Below are 25000 nucleotides of genomic sequence, written 5' to 3'. Positions count from 1 at the left end.
AAAAAAAAAAAAAAAAAAAAAATTAATTTCTCACAAATATTTTTTTTTTCTCTCTCTCTATCTATCTTATTTAAAAAAAAAAAATAAAATTTTTAAAAAAAATAAAATTAATTATATTAAATTTTTTATCTTCTAGATAATAAAAAAAAAATAAATAAAAAAAAAAATAAAAATAAAAAAAAAAAATAAAAAAAAATTAAAAAAAACAAAAATAAATAACCAAGATGATCAAGAATGAAAATTCAAATAATATTTATAAATCCCTAGATTTGAATGTAAGATTCACTAAATAATAGTTATTATTATTGGACCTTTCTGTGAATAGTTGATTTAATTATAATTCACCAAAAAAAAAATTTGTTCGAAAAATGCAGTAATTGGGTCTGTTTTTATATGGTTTTTTGTTTTTTTTTTTTAAATTTCAAAAACAGGTGTTATTTCATTTTTAAATTTTTTTTTTTACTATTTTTTCAAGGATTACTTAAAAAAGAAGTACATATAAAAAACAGTTTCGCAGATGGTTTCCTCCGATCTTTTTTTTTGTGTGTGAATGTTATTTCTTTTTATTTTTTTTTTGTGCGAGTTGCGAACTTTTTAAAATTTTTTTTTTTTCTGACACAGTCACACCACTGGTGTCAGCTTTAATGTTTTTTATATGTAAAAATTTATTATTATTCATTTTTAAAATTATTTACTAATATAATAAAATAAAATAATAAGGAAAAAGATTTATATTATTATAATCAATCAATTGGTATTATTGGAATAGTTGATTATTCAAATAATTTAATAGTTCAAAATGAAGATAATAAAAAATCAAATTGTATTGAGATAACCAAAAGAACGTATGGTGAAACTAAATTGAAATTAAGCATTGATACCAATTCAACGCCATTTAAATTAACAAAATCATCAGATTCAACATGTTTAACTGATATTGATTTTAATTCAATTCATAATAGTAATAGTTTTGATTACATCTTGGAAGAATCAAATAAAAATCATCAATTAACCAAAGCATTATTAAAATCAATAAACTTTTTAAATTATAATTATCCAACAATTTTTAATAAATATAATCATTTAAATAATTTAACAATTAATTTTAATGAAAATCATGGTTATTTATCATCATTTACTTTTACCAATAATAATAATAATAATAGTTTTGATGAAATTAATAATGAAAATAATTTAATAACAAATTATGATTTATTAAAATTATTTATAAATAAATGTAAAGAAGATGGTAGTAGTTCACAAGTGATTGAATATCAAATTTCAATATTATTTAGTGTTTCAATTTTATATTGGTTAATAATTACAAATGAAATTTCAAATAATAATAATAATAATAATAATAATAATAATAGTAATAATAATAATAATAATAATAATAATAATAATAATAAAGATGTTGAAATTAAACCAAAGAATATAATTCATAGAATTGTTTTACATAAATTAACAAGTTATGTTTTATCAATGACTCAACAAGATTACCTTTGTTTAATAAAAGCATTACAAATTTCAAATGGATTATTAGATTCAAATAATTTATTCATCGATTATATTGAATCAATTAAAACAATTAATCAAGAATCAATTGAATTATTTGAAAAATTAAAAATTTCTCAAACATTAAATACAATTGAATTAGAAGAATGGTTACTTTTAAATAATAATAACAGTGATAATAATAATAATGATGATAATGAAAAATTAATTAATCAATTAATTGAAAATGTTATAAATAAACGTGATTCAAGAGTATCTTGGTATTTAAAATCATTAAAGATTGATTATTGTTATGATAGACAATCATTAAAGAGATCATTATTAATTGAAGATATTGCAGAAAGAAGAGAATCAACTTATCAAGTTATTAAAAGATTTAATTCATCAGTTGAAGAAAGGAATTCAATTCAATTAGCAAATGAAATTCGTGATTCAATAAATTCACCAGGTTTTCCAAATAATTGGGATAAGATAATAGTTTGTGGTAGAGAATCAAGAGCATTCTCGAATCAAGCTACTCTATTCGCGGCTTCTTCAATGATAAAAGTTTCTCAATCAATTAAAACTTTAATTTTTCAAATTAAAAATTTAATATCTTTAAATTACTTTTTAAAACAATTTGATCAACAACAACAAATTAATAATAATAATAATAGTAATAATAGTAGTATGAATGAATTAAAATTAAAATTATCAGAAACATTAAAACATTTATTAGCAACAAGTGGTAGATTTCAAAGTATTTCTTCAAAAAAAGTAATTTCAATCACACAAATTCAAGGTGCAATCATTCAATTAAAAGAAACAATTACTATTGTTTATGGTAAATGTTATCAAATTATTGATGATCATTATTCAAAATTTATAAATTTTCATGGTGAAGGTTCAACTAGATCATTATTAATTTCATCACATAGTAATCAACAATCAAATCAACAACAACAACATTATTATTACTATTACCAAATGGTTTATAGAATTGTTGATGATTTATTCGCTAGAGGTTATGGTAAAGTTTGGAAAGATGTTCAATTATTGGAACAAGAGATACTATCTGCTAGAAAGGAATCAACTGGTTATTCAGTACTATTACAACGTCCAAGTTTATCAGGTTCTGAAAGATTTAGAACAAATGATCTTGAACCAAAACCAGAACAAGAGGAATCACTTCAAAAGTTAATTAGAATTGGTGGTGAAAATATTCATATGTCTCCTTCAAATTGTTGGGTTGAACATTCTACAGACCTAATTGAAGCAGTACCTTTATTCATCTATGAAAGAACTCATATCACTGACGATGGTAAAAGTGAAACGGTTTTTGAAGTCGATCAAGAAGGTCTTGAACAAACTATAAGATCTTTGGCTGATCCTTGGTCAAAGAATATTAAAATCACAATGTTAACTGAACATTTATCATTGGCAAGGGAGTTATTAGTTAAACATTCAACAACTCTATTGGAACAATCATTTAAACTCTATCAAGACAATTTGGGAATCTTTGAATTTGAACAAATCTACAGAAAGCTATTAATCAATCAAAAAGATGATATCATTAAATTGGCATGCCAATTAGAACAAGAATATCAAGAGAACAATCTTTATGAACAAGTTGAATCAAACATCTTTGAAAATTGGAAACAATCTAAATTCATAACACGTATTGAATCATTAAAACAATTAATTCAATCAAAAGAATTGGAAATAATTGAAAAATCAAAGAAATTCAATTTATCATCATTAAAAGATAACAATCCAATCAAATTATCACAATTGCAATATTATTCATTAAAGAAGCAAAGAAATTTACCAGGTTTTCATTTATTAACTACCGAGGCACCAGGTTTGGTTGAAAGTTTTATTCAAGCTGTACTAGAGGAAGAAATGTGTTTAAATAATATCATTGAACATTATAATGGTCTACCACAATTGGTTGAAAAGAAATTAAATCAATATCAAAATGATCTCTATTTAGTTGGTTGTAAAGTTATCAATGAATTTAATTATCAACCAATAGTTGAACAACGTCAAAATCATTTGAAAATATCTCATCAACGTGCAATCTCTTCAATTGTTTCTGATCATTTAATAATTCAAAAACAAGTTTCATTATTATTAATTTTATTTGAATTAGAAAAAATTGATGATTCATTATCATCATCATCTGAAAATTCTATAAACTTTAATTTAGAAGAAAGACTTAAATCTGAACCAAAAACTGTTTTAGAAATTTTAAATAATTCAAAATATTATAAAGAATTTCAAGATTTAGGTATTGAAACAATTTATCAACAAAATAAAAATGAAAAAGATTTTCTATCACCAAATGGTGTTGGTAGTGGTAGTAGTGGTAGTAGTGGTAATATTATAAATTTATCAAAAGAAGAAATTTCAATTATTATTAAATCAAAACAACCATATAGGAATGAATTAAAATATTTTATTCAATGGGAAGCAAGATATAGAGCATTAGAGATTATTGATAAAAAGAAACCAGAGTTATTTATATTAAAACGTTTAGAGAAATATTATAGAAATCATTCAGTATTATCATTAACAACAGCAAGAAGATCAGTAATATCTGAGAATGGTTTATTAAATCAATTGAATAATCCATTGTTTGCCTTTAGTTGTGGTGCTGTAATTGGTGGTGGTGGTGGTGGAGGTAGTGACGGTGAAAATGGTGGTGAAATTAGACCAACTGGTATGAGAAAACGTTATCATTTCATTTATGGTCCATCAAGAGTTAACCTTGGTAAAGATGAAAGAAAATCAGTTGAAACTTGGCCTCAATTTCTTGGTGTAACTGATCCACTTTGTGCAAAACATGCTTATCGTTTCTATTCTTTAATTAATTATAATCCAATAATTCGTACTATCACTACTGCAGAGAATTTAAAAGTTAGTGAAAATCAAAATACTGCATTGATTAGATCAGTTAGAAATGTACAAGCATTGTTTGTCGAACGTTTATCAGTTGGGGATATAGAAGATTTATCATATCAATTCAATCAACGTGGTGGTCTTTCAATTGCATTGGGTAAAGAAAACGAATCCTTTTCCGCTGGACCAACAGCTGGCTATTGTATTCCAAAAGATTTGTTATTCAAATTGTTTGTTGTAACTCATCAAGATTCAAGAAAACTTTCAATGATTGGTATACCATCACATCTTCATCAACAAATCATTCAAATGATGATTGAAATCTCAAATAAACAATGGCAATTCCCTTCAATTGGTGAATGGGAAAATTGGGCTGCAAATCAATTTACAAATCCTGATCCAAATGATTCAAATAGTTTATTAAATAAATTTTGTGGTTCAACTCATTCAAATAATTTTTCAAAATATATGAAACAATATATTCAAGTTACTGGTGGTATTGTTTGTTTACATGTTTCAAAAATGTGTCAAATTCTTGGTACAATTGGTATACCTTCACCATTAATTAATGGTTGGAGAAGAGGTGGTGGTGGTAGTAGTGGTATTAATATTAATAATATTCCATCATCATTATCATCGTCATCAAATTTATCAACATTAACTTCATCATGTCATAGTACAGTTTGGAGTAATTGGGCAGAGAAAAAAGTAACATTAGGTGGTGAACAAGTTAATAGATCAGTAGTTTTTCCAATGACAATTGAAATACCAGAGAGTGCAAAAGAAGCAATTAAATTAAATCCATTAGTAAAGAATTTACCAAAAGAAACTGAATTACGTATACATATGTTTGGAGTTTATAAAGGTGATGATAATGAAAAACCACCACCAGATGTACGTTTTGCTTGGGTAATGAGAGCTTTCTTAATTTTATCAGGTCATATGGAGGAGGTTTCAATGTCATTGGATGAAGAGGGTCAATTGGTTGCAAGATTAACATGGAATGGTTTCAAACCAAATTCAAAACATCATCAAGATATAGCAATTAGAAAATATTTAGCACAACAATTCATTGGTAATGGTGTATTGGATTTTGATGAAACTAATAATCGTGAACATCAAGAGATTGTAAATAAATTAATTGAAAGATTTCCTCCACATTCAACCGTTGGTGATATTACTATCACAAGTGTACCAGGTGTCGATAGTTCAGATCTTTTAAATTTCTCATCTGAAAGTTTATCCCTATTAGAGGATGATGCAAATGAAGCTGCTGAAATCTTAAAACGTTATGGAATTTCAATGGATCAAATGAGAGCCAATGCACAACTACATCGTCAATTCATTGATGAATGGGTACCATTATCAACAACCTATTCAAAAGAGAAATGTAATGCGATAAAGAAAGAAATTGGTGGTAAAATTCATCCATTAATGTTAAAATTAAGAGGTCCAGGTAATCAATTCTTAAAGGATTTACAAGGTCAAGATATAGTTGTATTCTCTATCACTCATCCACAATTACTTTCTTTAAATCCTTCAACAATTCGTGATCTAATGTTGATTGGTAGACCTAATAGTTCATTGGCAATTCATGATCAAGTTAGTCAAGGTCGTCATAGATGTTGGTTTGAACGTGATATCATGCTTTGGTATGCTGCTTGTTTAGCAATAGATCAAAATGGTAATAGAATTACCGATTGGGAACAACGTCATACCAATGGTAGAAGATCAATCTATAAAGCATTTGGTTTTGGTAAAGATCAATATCAACCAATTCTAGGTACAGATTTACGTCAAGAAGTTTTAAGATTAGAAAATCGTTCAATAATAGCTTTCAATTATTTCCAATCAATTTATAATGAAAATGATAATCAAAAATTATTATCATTACTTAATGATTTTAATTTTAAATTATTTGGTAAACAATGTAAAAAATTAAATCAATTTAATAATGATCATACTCAAAAACAACAACAACAACTACAATATTCAAATGAAGGTTTAATTATATCAAGTTTAGAAACTGAAATTGATTTATTAATTCAATATGAACAACGTGTATTATTAGCAAATAGATCAAAGAAAAGAGATTTTATAATTAGAGAACATTTACAAGAGTTATTAGATAATCCTTCAATTGAAATGTTATCACCATTACATTGGTTATCAATTGGTGGTTATTTATTATTAAATGGTACAACCATTCAATATCAAAATAGAATATTAAAATTAATTCAATCATCTTATGAGAAAATTAATAATCTTTTATCAACAAATGAAAATGAAAATCAAAATGAAATGAAAACAACCAATTTCATTGGTGATCAACAATTGAATGATTTAATATTTAAAGATTTATCACAACAATTAGCACCAAGTAAAGCTCAATTTAAAGATAGAAAGGGTAAAATGTTTAGTGTTAAAGCAAGTGAAGATCATGTTGAATCTGGTGTAACTAGAAGAAAAGAACTTTTAATTCAATCAAAGAAAAATCAAATTATGAAATCAAGATCAATTGGTTTCAATTCAATCATTTCACCTTTAAAATCATCAATTGATTTAACTATTGATAATGTAAAGAAAATTCATTTAAATGAAATTCATCAAAATATTTTAAAATTAAGTAATATTTCAACAACAACAACCACCACTACAACAACAACAACAATAAGTATTCAAGATATTAATATTATTATTGGTAAAATATTTAAATTATCAATTTTATCATTAGAATCAATTGTAAATATAATTTATTCAAATTCAAAGAGTCAAGATATAAATCAACAAGAAATTGATAAAAAAGAAAAAGAGAATTTATTATCATTATTTGATAGATTATGTATTAATGGTAATGAAATTGATTTAAAGATTTGGGATCAATTAATTGGTACTTATGAAACATTTGGTTTAATTACACCATTATATGAAATTTCAAATAAATCAATGAATCAAAATGATCATCAAATAATAGTTTCAATCATTACAGAATTGATTAGTACTTTATTATTATTAGAGAAATGTTCAATTTATTTATCATTAGAAAGTGGTGATCTAGAATCTGATCAACCATTAATTAGATCATTGGCTGAATTCTTTGCAAAAACAATAGATGATCATTATTCAGAATTCACTCCATGGAGTATGGATCCCAAACGTTATCCATTATTCAATCGTCATTTCGATCAAGTCGGTATTATGTTATCATCACATCGTGAACAACAATATCAACTCTATTGGAAATCACATAAATATCTTTATCCATTCATTAGATCTTTAATAATTAATAAATCATCAATTATTAATTCTTTAAAATATAATGATATTGTTGTTGGTGAAAATAATACTAGTGGTGGTGGTGGTGGTGGTGGTGGTGGTAGTGGGGGTAATGATGATCAAAAAGTAATTGATTTATTATTAGGTGATACAAATATTGAATCAGATACAATTATTACTCAAGCAATTGGTTCATCAGTTGGTAAAGATGATTATGAAAATAATCCACCAAAATATGAATTACTTTGGAGATCTTATAATCAACTTAGAGAGATTGTTTTCATAAAGAATGATGGTTTCCAATTACCAAGAGTATTCAAAGATTTCATCGATCCATATTTAGAGGAAACTTTAAATTGTTCAAAAAAAGTTAATCATTGTTTCTTATCACCAATTGGAAGGACACATTATGCAAGTTCAATGACTGAAGGTCCAACTTTATCTGATAATTTGTTTATTACAAGAGATGGTAATTTTATTTCATTACCTGATGGTGGTGGTGGAAATGGTGGTGGTGATACAGATAAATCAGTTTTAACAATTAATGATGCATTTTATTGGATTAATTTAAATCAATATAAATATTATCTATCAAATTATTCAAAATTATCAACTCAACAAATTAATGAAAGAATTGAAAAAGAAATTAATGAAAAGGTTATCATTGTTGGTAAAGGTGTATTGGTAGCATCAAGATTCATTCATCCAATTGTAATTGGTAGTATTGTAACATTACATCATCATAGATTAGAATCACAAATTTCAAATGCTGGTTATCCAACCACTGATAAATCACCTTTTCTTTATGAAATGACCTATAATAAATCATTATATCCATTAATATTTAATTCAAATTCAAATCCACATAAAGTTAATTTACCACAAGAAATTGATTGGTTACAAATTGAAACTACTCAAAATCAAGGTACTCACCAAGAATTAATGAAAAAGATTGAAACAAGATTATTACCATTCATTAAACAATATCCAATTATAATAGTTAAAGGTGCTGCAGAATCTGGTGCTAGAAATTTATCAAGATTTGATTGTTTATTACAACAAGATAATGACGATCAAGATGATTATAATAATATTAATAGTGATAATAATAATAATAATAATAATAATAATAATAATAATGTTGGTATAAAATTATGTAGTAAATCAATTAATAATGCATGTGAATTTATATTACATATTTCAAAATCTCAAAATGTTGTAATTCAACGTGCAATCATTGCATCACCATTATTTTGGATGTCACATAGATCAATTAAAAGAATGATTGAAAGACAAATTAATGATTATGGTATAGCAGTTGAATTGAATAGATTCCCAAAGGATTCAATTTATGGTTCAGTTCGTTTAATTCTTTCAAGTTCAAAATGTGCAAAACCAAATCATCAAAACAACAAGGATAGTGATAATGATAATCAACAACTTTGTTTAGATGATCCATTAAATTGGCAAACTTCACATCCAATTTCATTAAATAGTTTACAAATTGCAACAAATGTTGGTAGACAGGGTTCATTAGAAATTTTAAATCCTCAATTAATTAAATCATCATTAAGACAACAATTTTTAAATGGTTTAGAAGAAGCTGGTAGAAATGTTATGTCTGATATCTCTAAATTTGGTCCTATCTATTGGAATCAACAAATTGAACTCTATAAACATTCATTCAAATCTTATCATGAAAGATTCCCTTCCATTAAAGAATTTGATGCTTTAGGTACTCCAATTTGGTGGCCACGTTATTTAATGTTAGATTTCATACCTGAACCAGTTTGGAAAAATAAAGAAACTGGTGAAATTGTTGAATCTTGTAGATTAATTGATATAACTATACCTCCAACAACTTTAGATATTAATGATGAAAATGAAAAATCAATTGATAATAATAATGGTGGTTCAATTTATCTTTTAAAAGATTTAAAGACAGGTAAAGAATTTCAAGGTGAAGTTAAATCAATTAAATTTTGGCATCTTGAACCTAATGTTGGCGTCGGTTTATGGACAAACTCTTGGAAGAGAGAAATCGAATTACATACAATCATTAATCCAATTAATGGTAGTAAATCAATTGATTGGTCTAAAATTGGTCAAAATGATCGTATTGTATTATCAAACTTTTTAACTATTGGTAAACAATTCTTAACAACTATACCACAACAATTATTTGATTATATTAAAAATATAAATAATTTTAATAATAATAATAATATTAATAATAATAATAATAATAATAATAATAATGATAAATTAAAACAATTTAAATCTATAAATAATAATAATAATAATATTTCAAAGAATTTAACAGATAATTTAAAAAATTCAAATTTAGATCTTAAAGTTGTTTTTAATGGTAATTAATTTTTTTTAAAAAATAATAATATAAATAAATAATAAAATATTAATATTGAAAAAAAAAATTATTTATTATTTAGATGACCCAAAAGAATTTATTGAAAAATGTATTGAAAAATGTAAAGAATATTTATCTTTAAATCCATATTCATTTGGAGAATTCATTGATAAAGAAAAAGAAATGAATGAATATTTAACAAGAATTAGTGAAAGATATTATGATTCATTGATAAGTGTTGAATTAACACCACCAGTTATGATGGTACCACCAGGTTCAGAACAAAGTAAACTTATAAAGAAATTAACAGATTCATTATTAGGTGGTAATAATACATTTTCAGTGGTTGTTGGTAAAACTACATTAATGAATCATCATTATTATCCATTCACTCAATCTTTTCAACAAAATATAACAACAATTTATAAATATCAAGAGAAATTTAAATTAAATGTAATTGGTTGTCATAAAGATTGGATTGAATTTGATAATGAATCATCATCAGCATTTATTAAAAGATGTCAATTATTAATTATTCCAAATGATGATGATGATAACGATAACGATAATGATAATGATAATGATAACGAAATAATTTATGAATTTAATTTACCATTATTATTTGGATTAAAATTAAAACTTTCAAGTTGTTTTATTTTAGAATTATTAAATGGTGATTATCAAGATCAAGAATTATCACAACATAGACAATTATCAAAACAATTACAATCACATGATGTATTGGTTATGAATGAATTTGAAAAGAGTAAAGAACGTTGTGATGATAAGTATTGGTTAAAATCACAATTATCAAAATGGTTTTTAAATGGTGAATTAAAATCAACACCACCAACTGCTATATTAAATTTAACTTTGAATTTATTAAATGAAAGAGATATACTATTATCAATTGAAAAACAGTCACCACAATTGTTATTATTAGATTTAAATACAAATTCAAATTCAAATCAAATTGAAAGAGGTTTAATTTTACAACCAAGATCAAATACAACCGAATCGAATGGTGTTGAATATTTTAAATCTCCAAATTCATCAAAGAAATTGGTGACAAGAGTTTTAGAATTAATTGATGAAATCGATACTCAAGATCATTTAAATGGTGATGAATATTTAATTTCACAAGTTATTGATTCTGTTAGAACAAAATCTGATCAAAAAAGATTAATCTTTAGATTGAATGCATGTATTGGCAATGAAACTACACTTTCAATTGTAAAAGCTGGTACTGTTGATGAATTAATCATTTCCCCTGGTGTTAGAAATTCAAAATGGGTATTGGTTCAATCAATTTTAAATGATTTACCAATACCAATTAAAAAAAGAGATTGGTTACTTTGGTGTGAAATCGCTCAAACTATTCTTGAAGAAATTGATTTACCATTGATTGGTATTGATATGATTTTAACATATGATCAAGTTAATCAGCAATATCAACCTTTTATCTTAGAAGCAAATGCTAGACCAGGTAGTTTAATTATGGCTGAAAAACTACATTTTGATCAAGAAACTAATCAATTTAATCATTCAACTCCAACAACTCCAATCTCTATTAATTGGTGGTATCAAGTTCAAAGAAATTCTCATTTAACAATTAATGATATTAAAAATTTAATTTCAATTGATTTATTAAAGGATAGATATAATCAACAACCACCACTACAACCACAATTACAATATCAACAAAGTTTTAGTGGTGATAATAATAGTTTTGATAATTTTAAATTATTAAAAGAAAGAAAACAAAATTTAATTAATCAATTAGATGTATCAATTAAATCTCATTCATTTAATCCATTCTCAAGAGTTGTTGTAGTTTGTTCAAATGGTAGAGATCGTGTATTTATGGGACATAGTGATTTATTAGGATTAGGTGGTTTCACTATAAATTCAAATTCAATGAATGAAATATTATGTATTGGTCAATTAATTAAATCCAATGGTGGTAATGGTGGAAAAGTAATCATTAGTAATCAAGATAGTAAACAATTCCCAACTGTTGAAATCTCAATAGATAATGATATCATTAAACTATTGAAACAATCTTATGATTTAAAATCAAAAGAACCACTTTGGTCTCAAATTCATTGGGATAGTTATATCAAATGTTTATTGGCTTATTTAATTCATAAATGTGAAAGTTACCCACAATCGGTTTTAAATGATTTAACAAAGTTAAAATCAAAAGATCAATCAATTCTACTTCATTTCTCAAGTGATGGATTATTAAAGTTACCAATATCTGGTGGTGTTAGTTCAAGTAGTGCATTAACTGGTGCTTGTATACTTTGTTTAAATAGTTTATTCCATTGGAATCTAACAAAAGAACAAATGGCAAACACTGATTTCGCTGAATATTTCTTGGGTAAATTAGGTGGTGCCTCTGATAAAACCACTCAGCTATTCTCAAAGAAAGGTAAAATTTCAATCATTGGTTCAATACCAGAAAGATTTATAAAATCTTTAAAGTTTCCAAATGAAAAAATAGTTATTGTAGTTGCACAATCCCATATACCACGTTTGACAACTCCACAAGGTAGAGAATGGATTGTTGATCAAATTGAAGGCACTAATAAAACAATTCACAATAATTCCGTAGATGTTATCTATCATTGGGCCCATCAAATTATGAAATCATTTGGTTCTCAAGTTTTAATTGATTCTGTTAACATTTTAAAAGATAAACTTTCAAATCCTTTAGAAATTGAAAATACCTCAAAGATTACAGGTTTCACTGATATTGAAATGAAAAAACTTTATCTATCATTATCAAAGAATAATTTACTTCGTGACCTTTCTTTAGATGGTGAAATTGAAAAACATTTCCCAGAATTAAAAAATCATCGTTTAAAACGTTATCAAATCATCTATAAGCTTTTATTATTATTACCAGAAACAAAAGTTGATAGATTTGGTGTAATAGAATATTGGAATAGAAAATCAGTACTATTTGCATTATCTGAATTAGAAAGAGGTATAGTTTATCAACAAATTATTACACTTTTATCAAATTCCAATTCAGCTGAATATAATACAAATAATAATCATAATCATCATGATGGTAGTATTGATAAAAAACAAGAAAAACAATTAATTAAAGATTTAATGAAAATTATAAAGACTGCTCATGATGGTGATAAACAAATTCAAGATTATCGTAATGGTTTTAAAGAAACATCTTGGTCAACAAATCCATTGAATTGTTTTGATGATGATACTATATCAAGTTGGATTGGTGAAATTGATAAAATCCTCTTAATTACAAATCCATTATTAGCAAGTACAGGTTGTATGGGTAGTTTAAATTCTAGTGGTTCATTTGATTCTTTCAAAAACAATAGTAGTAGTAATGTTATAAAATCTTCACCATTAGGAATTAGTCAAGAGTTTGTTATTCAAAAGGATAAATTTAATCTTTTCTACTATTTAAATAATCCAAATACTCATCATGTTGAACTCTCTCTAAAATGTGGTGGTTTCCAAAGATCATTACCAGATTTTGATGAAATGGCTGATGAAATGACTAAAACTTTCAAAGAAAAAGCTGCCTTAAGAATTAGTGCTGCAGGTTTAGGTGGTACAGTTTGTGTTCATACAACAATTAAAAAATTAAATTCTGTAATAACTTGGTTAAATCAAAAGAATTTTATTAATATTAGAAAAATTGATTATCCTGGTCCACCTTCACAATCTTTATTCCAATAATAAAAAAATAAAAATAAAAATATAAAAAATAATAATAATAATAATAATAATAATAATATTAAATAAACAAATAAACAAATAAAAAATAAAAAATAAAAAAATAAAAAATAAAAAATAAAAATTATTATTTAATTTTGAATGATATAAAATATATATAAATTTTATTTATTTATTTTTATAAAATTAATTTTTTTTTTTAAAGAAAACTTATAAACAAGTAATTCTAAAGTTTCTAGTAACATCACAATTTTCAATAATTGTTTCAGTTGTACATTTTTGTTTTCCAAAATGAGTAGAAATACAAGTTGTATTTGTTGGAATATTTTGTTCATTACAGAATAATAAAGTTGTACCTGATTGATTTCTTTTTGGTGTATGAGCAATTACTGTGTGATTACTCATATAGTTGAAACCTTCTTGATTAATTTCATTACAAGAACTTTTATTGTAATAGTTTACAACAAGTGTTGATTGTGGTAATTTAACAGTTGATAAATCAATACTATAGTATGATTTTAAGAATGGACTGTAATTACAATCATTAACGGAGAAGGTTTCGTTATGAATTGATTCATTTGCAAAGGTACAGTTATTATTAAAGTATTGAACGGTAAAGTTATCAGAGCTTGTTAAATTAAAGTTGGCACAAATGTTGGTTTGGTTGAAAATGGTAATGTTTTGTTGATTTTGACTAATGGCAACACCTAAACCTCCACCTGGGAATTTACATTTTGAATCATAATATGGTTGGAATGTATAATAAGGAATAGATGAATTTAAACTGGTTTCATTGAATTGGAACAAAGATAAGCTTCTATTCATATGGACAAGAGTAGTGTTTAATGATTCTAAAACAATACGAATTGAGTGGAGAGTTTCTTGGATGTTAAGCATAGTTGAATTTAATGAAGTTACATTCAATGGTGTACTTCCATTAAAGAATACTGTTCCATTAAATGAAATTGTATTATTCAAATGACCAAGTGTACTGTTGATAAATGATAATGTTGAATTAACTGATGATAAAGTGCTATTAAATGGAATAGTTGAATTAAAGTAAATTGTTGAATTTAATAATTTTGGAACTGAATAATCATCGACAATTATTTCTTTTATATTATTATAAATATTATTTCTATTATAAGATTGTCTGTTTTGTTGAATTGATAAACAGCAACTAATCAATAATGCAAATGTTATGATTTGTAAAATTAATTTATTCATTTTTTTTATTTTTCTTTTTTATTCGATTGTTTTTTTTTTTTTAATAAACTATACTGGAATAAAAAAAATAAAAAATATAAACCATTTTATAGGAAAAATTTTAAACAATAAAAAAAAATAGTATTTTATCTTTTTCAAATGAAAAAGTATAACTTTAATTTCGTGTAGACTTGAAAATATGATTGGAATATTAATTATAATTTTCCATTTGAAAATAAGAAATAAATTAATTTCCGATTTTTCGTTGGTCAGTTCAAAAAAGTTTTTTTTTTGGAAAACGCAAAAAAAAAAAAACTTATTTTTTTAGGATATTTTCTTTTTTTTTTTTTTGTTTGCCCAACTGACATCACTTTTTAAAAAAATCAAAAAATATCAAAAAAAAATCAGAAATTTATTATCAATTTCTTTTTAAAAACAAGTTAATATTTTTTATAAAAAATAAAAATTTATAATTTTTAATAAAAAAAATAAAAATTTATTTTCTTTTATTTTTTTATTTTTAATATCAAAAAAATCTTTTTAAATCTTTTAAAAGATTTTTTTTTTTTTTTTTAATGATGATGTGCAAAATATGGTTATTAAATTTTTTTTTTTTTTGTTAACACAAATTAATCTTAAAAAAAAAAAAAATAAAAAAAATAAAAATAAAAATCGAATAAGTTTTCAATAGAATTGTAAAACAATTCTAAACTCCTAAAAGAATAGGTAGAGTTGTTTTAAAAATATTAAATTTGCAGTGAAATTGAACCGTTTCATTAATTCGTATCATGCGTTTTTTTTTTTTTTTTTTTTTTTTTTATCGCCGTTTGTGAAGGGTGGTAAATGAGAATATTAATAGTTTACGAGGTTATATTTATTTTTTTTTTATTTTCACTTAAACATTTGAATAAATTTATTTTGGATACCATTAATTTATTATTAAAAAAAAAAAAGAAAAAAAAGAAAAAGAATAAGAAATTTCCCTTTTTTTTTTTTTTTATTATTTTTTTTTGATTTTACCTTATGGATTTACCGGTTAAAAGTTTTCTAAAACATAAAATCCAAAAAAAAAAAAAAAAAAAAATAGAAATTAAAATAGAATATAATAATTATTTAAGCGATAATATTTATTAGGATGTTTGATTTCTTGTAAGAATATATTTTATTTTGGGTGGTTTTTTTATAAAAAAGGTTAAGAAACACAAAGCATGTTTTTTTTTTTATCTTTTTTTCTTTATCTTAATTATTTTGAATGCAGTAACCTTTGGCAATTGGAATTTTATTATCTTTTTTTGTATTTTAAATTAAATTCATTTATTGATTTTATTTTTTTGATTTTAATAGAAATTTCTTGTCTGTAGTGTATTTAAAGTTAAATTAATAATTCAAATAATAAAATATTAGTTGATAAGATGAATGGGTTGAAGGAGATAAGATTTAGAAGAACTGATTCGGGAATACAATATCCTTTGCAAGTTAGTTTTCCTTATTAGGAAATCATTGGGTCTTTAAAATTGCTATGATCTTTTGAAAGGGTGCATGATTTATGAGGAAGATAGTTTAATTGTAGACGTTTTTCATGAAATCTAAAACTGACCTAGGTATAAAAATAGGTAAAATTTTCCGGAGAATTTTTTTTTTTTTTGATATAAATAAATTCCGGAGAATCCGAAGTTCGGATGGAAGAACTTTCTTAAAAAGTCATGCTCGATGCAGGGATCGAACCTGCGACCGTGGCGTTATTAGCACCACGCTCTGCCGACTGAGCTAATCGAGCTTTAATATCTTTTTGTAATAAACGTCGTATTGGTATTCCTATGAAATACTTAACTTAATTAGTATTTTCCTTATATACTTGAACACAGAAATAATTAATAATAATTTTAGTATAAATAGTTTAAATAAAATACTAAAATTAATCTAATAAAGAAACCTTCGATAATTCCTGGGCATTCACTGAATAGTGCGTTATGTTCTTAACGTCTTTTCGGTCACAGATCCATTTCTATATTTGAGTTTAATAATAAATGAACAGAATTTAATTATTATAATGAATATATAAAAAAAATTTAAATTAAATGAAATAAATAAAAGGCCCACTCCAGTTTTCAACTGCCCATACATTTATATTTTAAAAAATACAACAAATATCCTAGTATAGTTAAACAAAAAAATAAAAAAAATAATAAAAATAAAATAAGAACAAGTTTTTCATGGAGAAACAAATTATAATCCCATTATCCATCTAAGGAAAAAAAAAAAAAAAAAGAAAAGCCCAAATTTATTTTAATGGGAATTCCACAACAAAACACAAAAATATGGACTGTTTGAGGAATAATGAAAGGTTACATTAATTCAACTATTGGCTTGTTGCATTATAGAATCTCATATGAACAAGTGATTACAACTTGCATTCCATATAATGGTAATACTAATACAAAACATATAATTTAAAAATTATCAATAACAACAAGAAAAAAAAGTTTTTTAAAATCTTATTATTTTTATTATGTTTATTATTATTATTATTACTATTATTATTATTATTAATTTTTTTTTAATAATTAAAAAAAATTGAAAATTTATTCTTCATCATCACCATCATCATCATTCTCTTTGTCCTCTTCAATTCTACTAGTCATTTCATCATCCCAACTTTCTTCGAATTCCCAATCAGTTTCTCTTCTAGTTACCCAAAGATTTTCCAAATCATAGTATTCTCTAGTTTGAGTTTCAAAGAGATGAATTACGATAGGATTAAGATCAACGACTCTCCATTGATCAGAGTTATTAGTGGCTGGATGCAATTGTTCAAAACGATGTTTAAAAGCTTGCATTATATCTTTCTCTGTATTTGAAAGTAAACGAGTTGAATCTGAACTTGCAATTACTAAATATTCAGCCCATGTACATTTCTTTGAGATATCAATGACACAGAAATCATCCAAATGGGTGGTTGCTAAAAAGTTCATAACTTCATCAATGGTAACTGGTGATAAATCTTTCTCTTTGTAGGTTTTTGATTCTCTCATCTTTTTATTATGTAATTCTTGAATATGTTCAATTACTTTTTGACTATTAAGATAATTAATTTGAGTTGATGAAACTTTTTTATTTGATTTTGAATTTTCAACCTCTCTTTTTTCTTGGTCCTCTTCGCCTTGTTTTTCAATTATCTCTTGTTTTGATTTTTGTGATTTTAATTGTTTATCTAAATTATTTTGTTGAGTTTTTTCTTTTTTTAAGTCAAGATTTAATTGTTTTCTATTTTGTTTTTTCATTAATAGTTTATTTTTCTTTTCATTTAAAATTGTTTCATATTTTTCAATTTCATCAATTAATTCTTCATCTTCTTCTTCCTCTTCATCTTCTTCAATACCTTTTTGTTTTTGTTGTTGTTGTTGTTGTTGTTTTTTAAATTTTTCCTTTACACCTCTATTTAACATTTCTAATTCATCATCAGAGAAATTGAATCTTTTATGAGCATCTTCCAATGTCATCTCATGAGCTTCTTCACTAATGGAGACATCATCATCATCATCAAAACTTGATAAATTCTCAAGTTCATCAGCTGGATTAAATTCTTGAATCTTTGATAAATCAAATTTAATATTTTTATTACCACCAAAAGTTGATAAATCAGCTTCAAAAGTTGATTGATCTTCAAATTCTTCTATCTTATTTGTAAAACTACTATATTCAGTTTTACCTTCTGATTGAGATAATTCAGGTTCAATAGTATCAAAACCAAATTGTTTTAATCTTTCAAGTTGTTTTTTTTGTTTTCTTTTTTTATTAACATTATGATCTTCATCTTGTTCATCTTGTTGTTGTTCTTGTTCTAGTTCTTGTTGTTCTTGTTGTTGTTGTTGTTGTTGTTGTTGTTTTTCTTCTTCTAATGTATTAATTAATAATTTTCTTTGTTGATCTTTAAATTTTTGATCACGTAATAATTTCTTTTGATGATGATGTTCTAAAGTTTCTAATTTCTCTTTATGAGTAATTGGTTTTGAATGTAAATGACTTGGCTTATTTTTTGGAATTGGCTCTGTACTATCAATTGGTTTTATATTATCTTCAAATAAAATTTCATTTTGTGTTGCTCTTGATTCTCTTCTCTTAATTTTACGAACATCTTGTCCATGTGTATATGAATTTCTTCTTAAATTTGGACCTCTCTTTTTATTTGAATAATTTGCAATTTGATATGACAATGATAATGGCGATGGTAATGGTGATGAAATTATTGTTTCATTGATATTATAATTATTTACAATTAATGTTGGTATAAATTTGGTTGTTGTTGTTAGTGTTGTTGAAATTGAATTTATTTTATAATAGTTTGAAAGAATGCTAATAGATTTTAACATTGTTTTTCTATTTATATAATTTTAAAAAAAAAAAAAGTGTGAACATGAAAATGGAAATAAAAATTGAAAAAATAAAAAAAAAGTGAAAAATAAAAAAAAAAAATAAAAAAAAAAAAATGCAAATTTTATTTTTTTTAATTTAAATCCATTTCTTTTTTTTTTTTTTCTTTTTTTTTAATTTTTTTGATTTTTTTTTTTTTTTTTTCTTTTTTTCTTTTTTATATATGTATAACTAATTCTCTTTTTTTTTTTTTTTTTATCTTTTTTAAAAAAAAAAAAAAAAATCAATAAAAAATGAGTAACAAAAAACAAAAAGAAGAAATTAACACTGCTGGTGGTAGTGTTATTTTAAAAACAATGGTTAGAGATAAAGATAAAGAACAAAAAGAAGAAAAGAGAGAGAAAAAAGAGAAAAAGAGATTAGAGAAAAAAGAAGCAGAAAATGTTAAAAAAGAGAAAAAAAAAGAGAAAAAAGAGTTGAAAAAGATTGGAAAAGCAGGTAGATCAGGATCAATTACAAGTGATTCAAGTACACATAGTGGTGCTCAAGAATTTGATTCCTATGGTAATGATAGTAATGGTGGTGGTGGCGGTTTATCAGCATCAATAGATTCAAATGGATTATCAAGTAGTGGACAACCAATGCAAACTAGACATTTGGAGAAAGAAGTTGGTGAAAAACAAGGTATCTATAGTTTAAGTTCTCAAGATAGATCATCATCATTACCTCATTCCTCACAAGATGATCAAGCGAAACCATTGATAACAGAGAGTGAAATCTTTAGTTCAGAGAGTTTTTTAATTGCAGTATCAGATACCGATCATTTAGGACCAGCAATTAAATCAGTATTTGAAAATAATAAAGAAAAAGAAGTCATAAAGATATTGAATGCATATATCGCTCAAAAAGATTTAGATATTGAAAAGATTTGTGGTGAAAATCATGAAGGTTTCATTAATTCAGTAACTGCATTCCTTGGTTTAAAAGGTGAGAATTTAGATTTAAAACAAGATGTAATCAATTTAAATTATGAACTTCAAGAGATTGGTAGAAAATATGTTACAAAAGCAGAGGAATTATTTGCTTATAAACAAATCAAAGATAATATAAAGAGAACAAAAGAAGTTTTAAACAATTGTCAATATGCCATACTTTTAGGTATGAAAGTCGATGAATATGTACAACAAAAGAAATACTATCAAGCCATTAAAAACATGGATCAATTACATAACGTTTATTTAAAGAAATTATCGGATTTTCAATTTGCAAGAAATATGGATTATAATATACCAGTATTGAAGGAAAAGATTAAAAAATTGGTAAAAGATGAATTCAATCAATGGATGGTTGAAATTAAAGAGAAATCCGCTGTCATTGGTAAATTGGGTATGATTCAAACTTCAAAGAAACTTTTGAAAGAACGTGAAATCAATCCATTGAAAATCAAGACCACCTTTGGTGAGAATGAACAAATTTGGGATAAAATATTGGATATACCACCAATTATAAACTCTAGTAGTATTGGTTCATTGGCTCTTTATCCAACATTAAATTCACCTGTCACTGCACCAATTTATTCACCAAATTCTGGAAAAACACCATCTTCATTTGGTTTCAATAAACAAATCAATGAAAAGGATCTAAAGGAGGATATCAATCAATTCTCACCATTTGATGAATCGGATATTCAATTTCATCCACTTTATCAATGTCTTTTCATTCATGCAAGTATAGGTCAACTTGAGGAATTTCAAGCTTATTATACATTGAATAGACTTTTACAATTCCAATTGGTAATTCAACCAAAAGAGAGTGGTCAAGTTTGGGAATTATTCCTTCAACAAATTCTTGGTTATTTCATGGTAGAAAGTAAAGTTATCGATAGTACTGAGCCTTTTCTATCAAAAACAACCATTAACGATAGTTGGAATTCCGCTTTGGTTAAGGTTACCTCTGTACTTCAAGAATTATTCACTCATTGTGTTGATACTCAACCTTTAATTGCATTTAAAAAGTTTGTTTTAATCTTTACCAATACAATGTCATTCTATTCCTATCATGTACAACCACTCTATTATTTCTTGGATACAATGAAAGAGAAATATTGTCAATTCTCAATTAAAGAAGCTGTTGAAAGATTTACAATCATTTTAGAACGTGATTCACATTGTTCTTTAATCATTGAGTCTTTAGAAGAATATAAATCACTCATTTTAGCAAATAAATTAGATATTTTAGAAAGACAACAATTAAGACAATTACAAAATTCTTTAAATAATAATCAATTTCAATTTGGTGATAAAAATTTAAATAATAATAATAATAATGATGATGATGATGATTATTTTGATGAAGATGAAAATGAAGATGATAAAATTTCAAAAAGGTAAAAAAAAAAAAAAAAAAACAATTTAAAAAAAAAACTTTTAATATATTAATACTAATAATTAATTTTTTTTTTTATTTTTTTAAAAAGATTACCAAAATCATTTTTATTTTCAAAAATGGTACCACAATTTTATACATTAATTAAAAAATTTATATCAGAATTTTATGAATTTTCAGATCAATTAACAGAGAATGAAAATTTTATAATTAGATCAACAGATACATTGATTAAAAAAATCAATGAAGTTTTATATAGTTATTTAACTCAAAGTCAAGCTGTACCACAAGTAATTCAATTAGTTATTAATTTACAACATTTAATATCAGGTTGTTCATTCTTTAAAGATTATTTAAATAGTTTAATTTTAGGTGAAGATTATCAAAAGAATCAATCGATTGTCAATGAAACTAATAAAGTTATTTTAAATTCTCAAAACTTACTTTACACTACAAAGAGTCATGGTGAAAAATTAATTATTAAACTTTGTGAACAAAAGATTGAAGATCTAATGTCATCAGCTGCAAATATTGAATGGTTCCCTCAAAATGCAATAGATGATCGTCCAAGAGATTATATAATTGATGTTTGTACTTTCTTAGAGGTAACACTTCCTTTCATTTCTCCACTCTCTCAAAATTTAAAAGAGGAATTCATTACCAAAGCTTTTAAAAATATTTCAGAGTCTTTATTCTCTTTGATATATGATGATCAATTAAAGAAATTAAATCTTCAAGGTGTGAAATCTTTTGATGCTGATTTGAAATATATTGAAACTTACGTCAAAGAGAAAGCAAATGAAAAGGAAAGAACAACTACCACCAGTAGAAATATGGTTGGTTACTTTGTAGAATTACGTCAACTTACAAACTTTTTACTCTCTGATAATCCTGAGGATTTCGTTGATCCAAAAATAAAAGCAAAACATTACAATCTAATTACAAATATTCCTCAACTATTAAATATTTTAAATAAATATAAAGAAGAATCTAAAGGTTTCACAACTTCAAAAGAAATTAAAGATAGAAATAAAAAAATTGCTGACGCAATTAAAAAAATTAAAGATTCTTTATAAATAAATAAAAAAATAAAAAAAATAAAAAAAAAAAAAAATTTAAAAATTAAAAATAAAAATAAATATTTATTAAATAAATTTTATGTTTTTTTCTTTTTCTTTTTTTTTTATTTTTTTTTTTTGGAAAACTATTTTTATAATCCACAAATTTTCAATCAATTCTTTTTATTATTTTTTTTTTTTTTTTTTTTTTTTTTTTTTTTTTTTTTTTACCAAAAAAATAATTACTTTAGGGGTTTTTTTTTTATTTTAAATTCCATTTTTAATTTTAATTTTTAATTTTAAAATTTTTTTTTGGGTTTTTTTAATTTTTTTTTTTTTTTTGGGGTTTTTTAATTTTTTTTCCAAAAAACCCCCCCTTAATTTAAAAAAAAAAAAAAAAAAAAAAAAAAAGGACCCCCCGATTAAATTATTACCCAGACTCTTTTAATAAATTTTTATTTTTATTTTTATAATAATTTTTTTTTTGACACTTCTTTTTTTTTTTTTTTTTTTTTTTTTTTTAAACCAAATTTTCCAACCTTGCAATTAATCAAAAAAAATACTAAATAATAAAATAAAAAAAGGTAAGTGTAAAAGATGGATTATATTCCAAACATTTTTTTTTTTTTTTTAAAGATTTAAAACAAAGAAAAAAAAAAAAATTTTATTAAAGTTTAATGATCCAACAAACATATTCTGTATTCATTTTCTCAATAGATTTTAAAATTCTTTTTTTTTTTTTTTTTTTTTTCCCCATTTTTTGGGTAAAATTTAAATTTTTTTTTTTTTTTTTTTTTTTCTCATTTTTCACCAAAAATTAAAAGAAGATAAAAATAAACAATCATAGTTTTTTTGTTTTTTCTTTTTGGTATTTATTTTTTTTATTTTTTTTTTTTTTTTAGTTTTTATTATTATTTAAAATACAAATAAATTCAAAAATAATCAAAAAAAAAAATAAAAATAGTAAAAATCATAAAATCATTTCACTTGCAATACTAAAAAAACCAACAAACACCTGGTGTTTTATAATATTAAAAGAAAAAGAAAAAAATAAAATAAAAAATTAAAAAAAAATAAAAAAAAATAAAAAAAAGAATAATTTAAATAAAAGGTAACATTCAATTTACATTAAATTTAATTTTCTTTGATTGATATGGAAATAAAAATATAGAACTCAAATCATCAGGTCATCATTACATCAACAATTGTCATTTTTAATTATTGTTAATCTAGATTAATTTCCCTTGTTTTTTTATTATTTTTTAAATTATTTAAAATATTTATGTATTCCAAAATTAATGGATAGATTGGAGATTAATTCGATAGCCTTTTTGTTTATTTAGGAATAAAAAAATAAAATAAAATAAAAAAATAAAAAAAAAATAAAAAATTATATATATATTATTTTTTTATTTAATTTTAATATCATTTAATTAATTTCCAAAATTAAAAAAAAAAAAAAAACAATAATAATAATAATAATAATAATAAAAATAATAATAATAAATATAAAAAATATAAAAAAAACCATAAAAACAATAAAAATATTTTTGATATATAAAATTTAATTAAACTACAAAAATAAATAAAACAAAATTCAAATAATACCACCCCAAATACAAAAAAATTAAAATAAAATAAAAAAACACCATTATAACCACCTTCCCCACTTGCACACAAACAAAATCCCAAAAAAGGTCTCACAACCTAGCTTTCTAAGACAAAATTGTAATAATAAACAATATTTTTTTATTTTATACACATAATAAATAATTTATTTTGGTGTTTTTAATTTTGCTTTATTTACTTGTAAATAATTTTAAATATTTACATACATATTATATATAAATATACACATATATAATGCTTTCAGTTAAAAAAAAAATTTTGGGCTTAATAAAGATCATAAGATAATAAATCCACACATATGTCACAAAAAAAAAAAAAAAAAAAAAAAAAAAAAAAAAAAAAAAAAAAAAAAACCCAACAACACCCAAAATTCTCACCCACATTGAAATAATTTAGACAACAAAAACAAGTTAAAGAGCTTCTCTCCAAGAGAATCCTAAAGTGTCAAAATTAAATAATAATAATAATAAAAATAAAAATAATTAAAAAAAAAAAAAAAAACCCACCCAACATGTTTATTATTATTTATCAAGTGGTGATAAGGTTTCGAACAACACCAATATCTCACACACACACTCACACTTAAACA

General features: G+C 23.7%; 5 protein-coding genes and 1 non-coding gene across 6 annotated transcripts; 3 read left to right on the top strand and 3 right to left on the bottom strand.

The window, feature by feature from the left end:
* Nucleotides 1-224: 224 nt before the first annotated feature.
* On the top strand, nt 225-13765 carry DDB_G0293982 (hypothetical protein; the record flags this gene model as incomplete). The annotated part of the gene is made up of 3 exons (XM_628890.1): nt 225-275; nt 721-10042; nt 10125-13765. 3 exons carry the CDS (start codon nt 225-227, stop codon nt 13763-13765), a joined length of 13014 nt encoding a protein of 4337 aa, XP_628892.1.
* Nucleotides 13766-13972: 207 nt separating this feature from the next.
* On the bottom strand, nt 13973-14989 carry DDB_G0293940 (hypothetical protein; the record flags this gene model as incomplete). The annotated part of the gene is made up of 1 exon (XM_628889.1): nt 13973-14989. The coding sequence occupies one exon, from the start codon at nt 14987-14989 to the stop codon at nt 13973-13975; it is 1017 nt and encodes a 338-aa protein (XP_628891.1).
* Nucleotides 14990-16672: 1683 nt separating this feature from the next.
* tRNA-Ile-AAU-15 lies at nt 16673-16745 on the bottom strand. The gene has a single exon. It is a non-coding gene; the product is annotated as a tRNA-Ile (tRNA).
* An 805-nt stretch (nt 16746-17550) lies between these two features.
* DDB_G0293938 (hypothetical protein) lies at nt 17551-19338 on the bottom strand (the record flags this gene model as incomplete). Its single annotated transcript, XM_628888.1, has 1 exon — nt 17551-19338. The coding sequence occupies one exon, from the start codon at nt 19336-19338 to the stop codon at nt 17551-17553; it is 1788 nt and encodes a 595-aa protein (XP_628890.1).
* A 294-nt stretch (nt 19339-19632) lies between these two features.
* On the top strand, nt 19633-22800 carry exoc6 (exocyst complex subunit 6; the record flags this gene model as incomplete). Its single annotated transcript, XM_628887.1, has 2 exons — nt 19633-21725; nt 21816-22800. 2 exons carry the CDS (start codon nt 19633-19635, stop codon nt 22798-22800), a joined length of 3078 nt encoding a protein of 1025 aa, XP_628889.1.
* A 659-nt stretch (nt 22801-23459) lies between these two features.
* On the top strand, nt 23460-23712 carry DDB_G0293962 (hypothetical protein; the record flags this gene model as incomplete). The annotated part of the gene is made up of 3 exons (XM_628886.1): nt 23460-23546; nt 23607-23650; nt 23685-23712. 3 exons carry the CDS (start codon nt 23460-23462, stop codon nt 23710-23712), a joined length of 159 nt encoding a protein of 52 aa, XP_628888.1.
* Nucleotides 23713-25000: the final 1288 nt, after the last annotated feature.

Source organism: Dictyostelium discoideum (genome assembly GCF_000004695.1).
Source record: "Dictyostelium discoideum AX4 chromosome 6 chromosome, whole genome shotgun sequence".
In the NCBI taxonomy this organism is placed as follows: Eukaryota; Evosea; class Eumycetozoa; order Dictyosteliales; family Dictyosteliaceae; genus Dictyostelium; species Dictyostelium discoideum.
The sequence above is the reverse complement of the archived record's forward strand: the minus strand, read 5'-3'. Positions and strand labels throughout refer to the sequence as shown.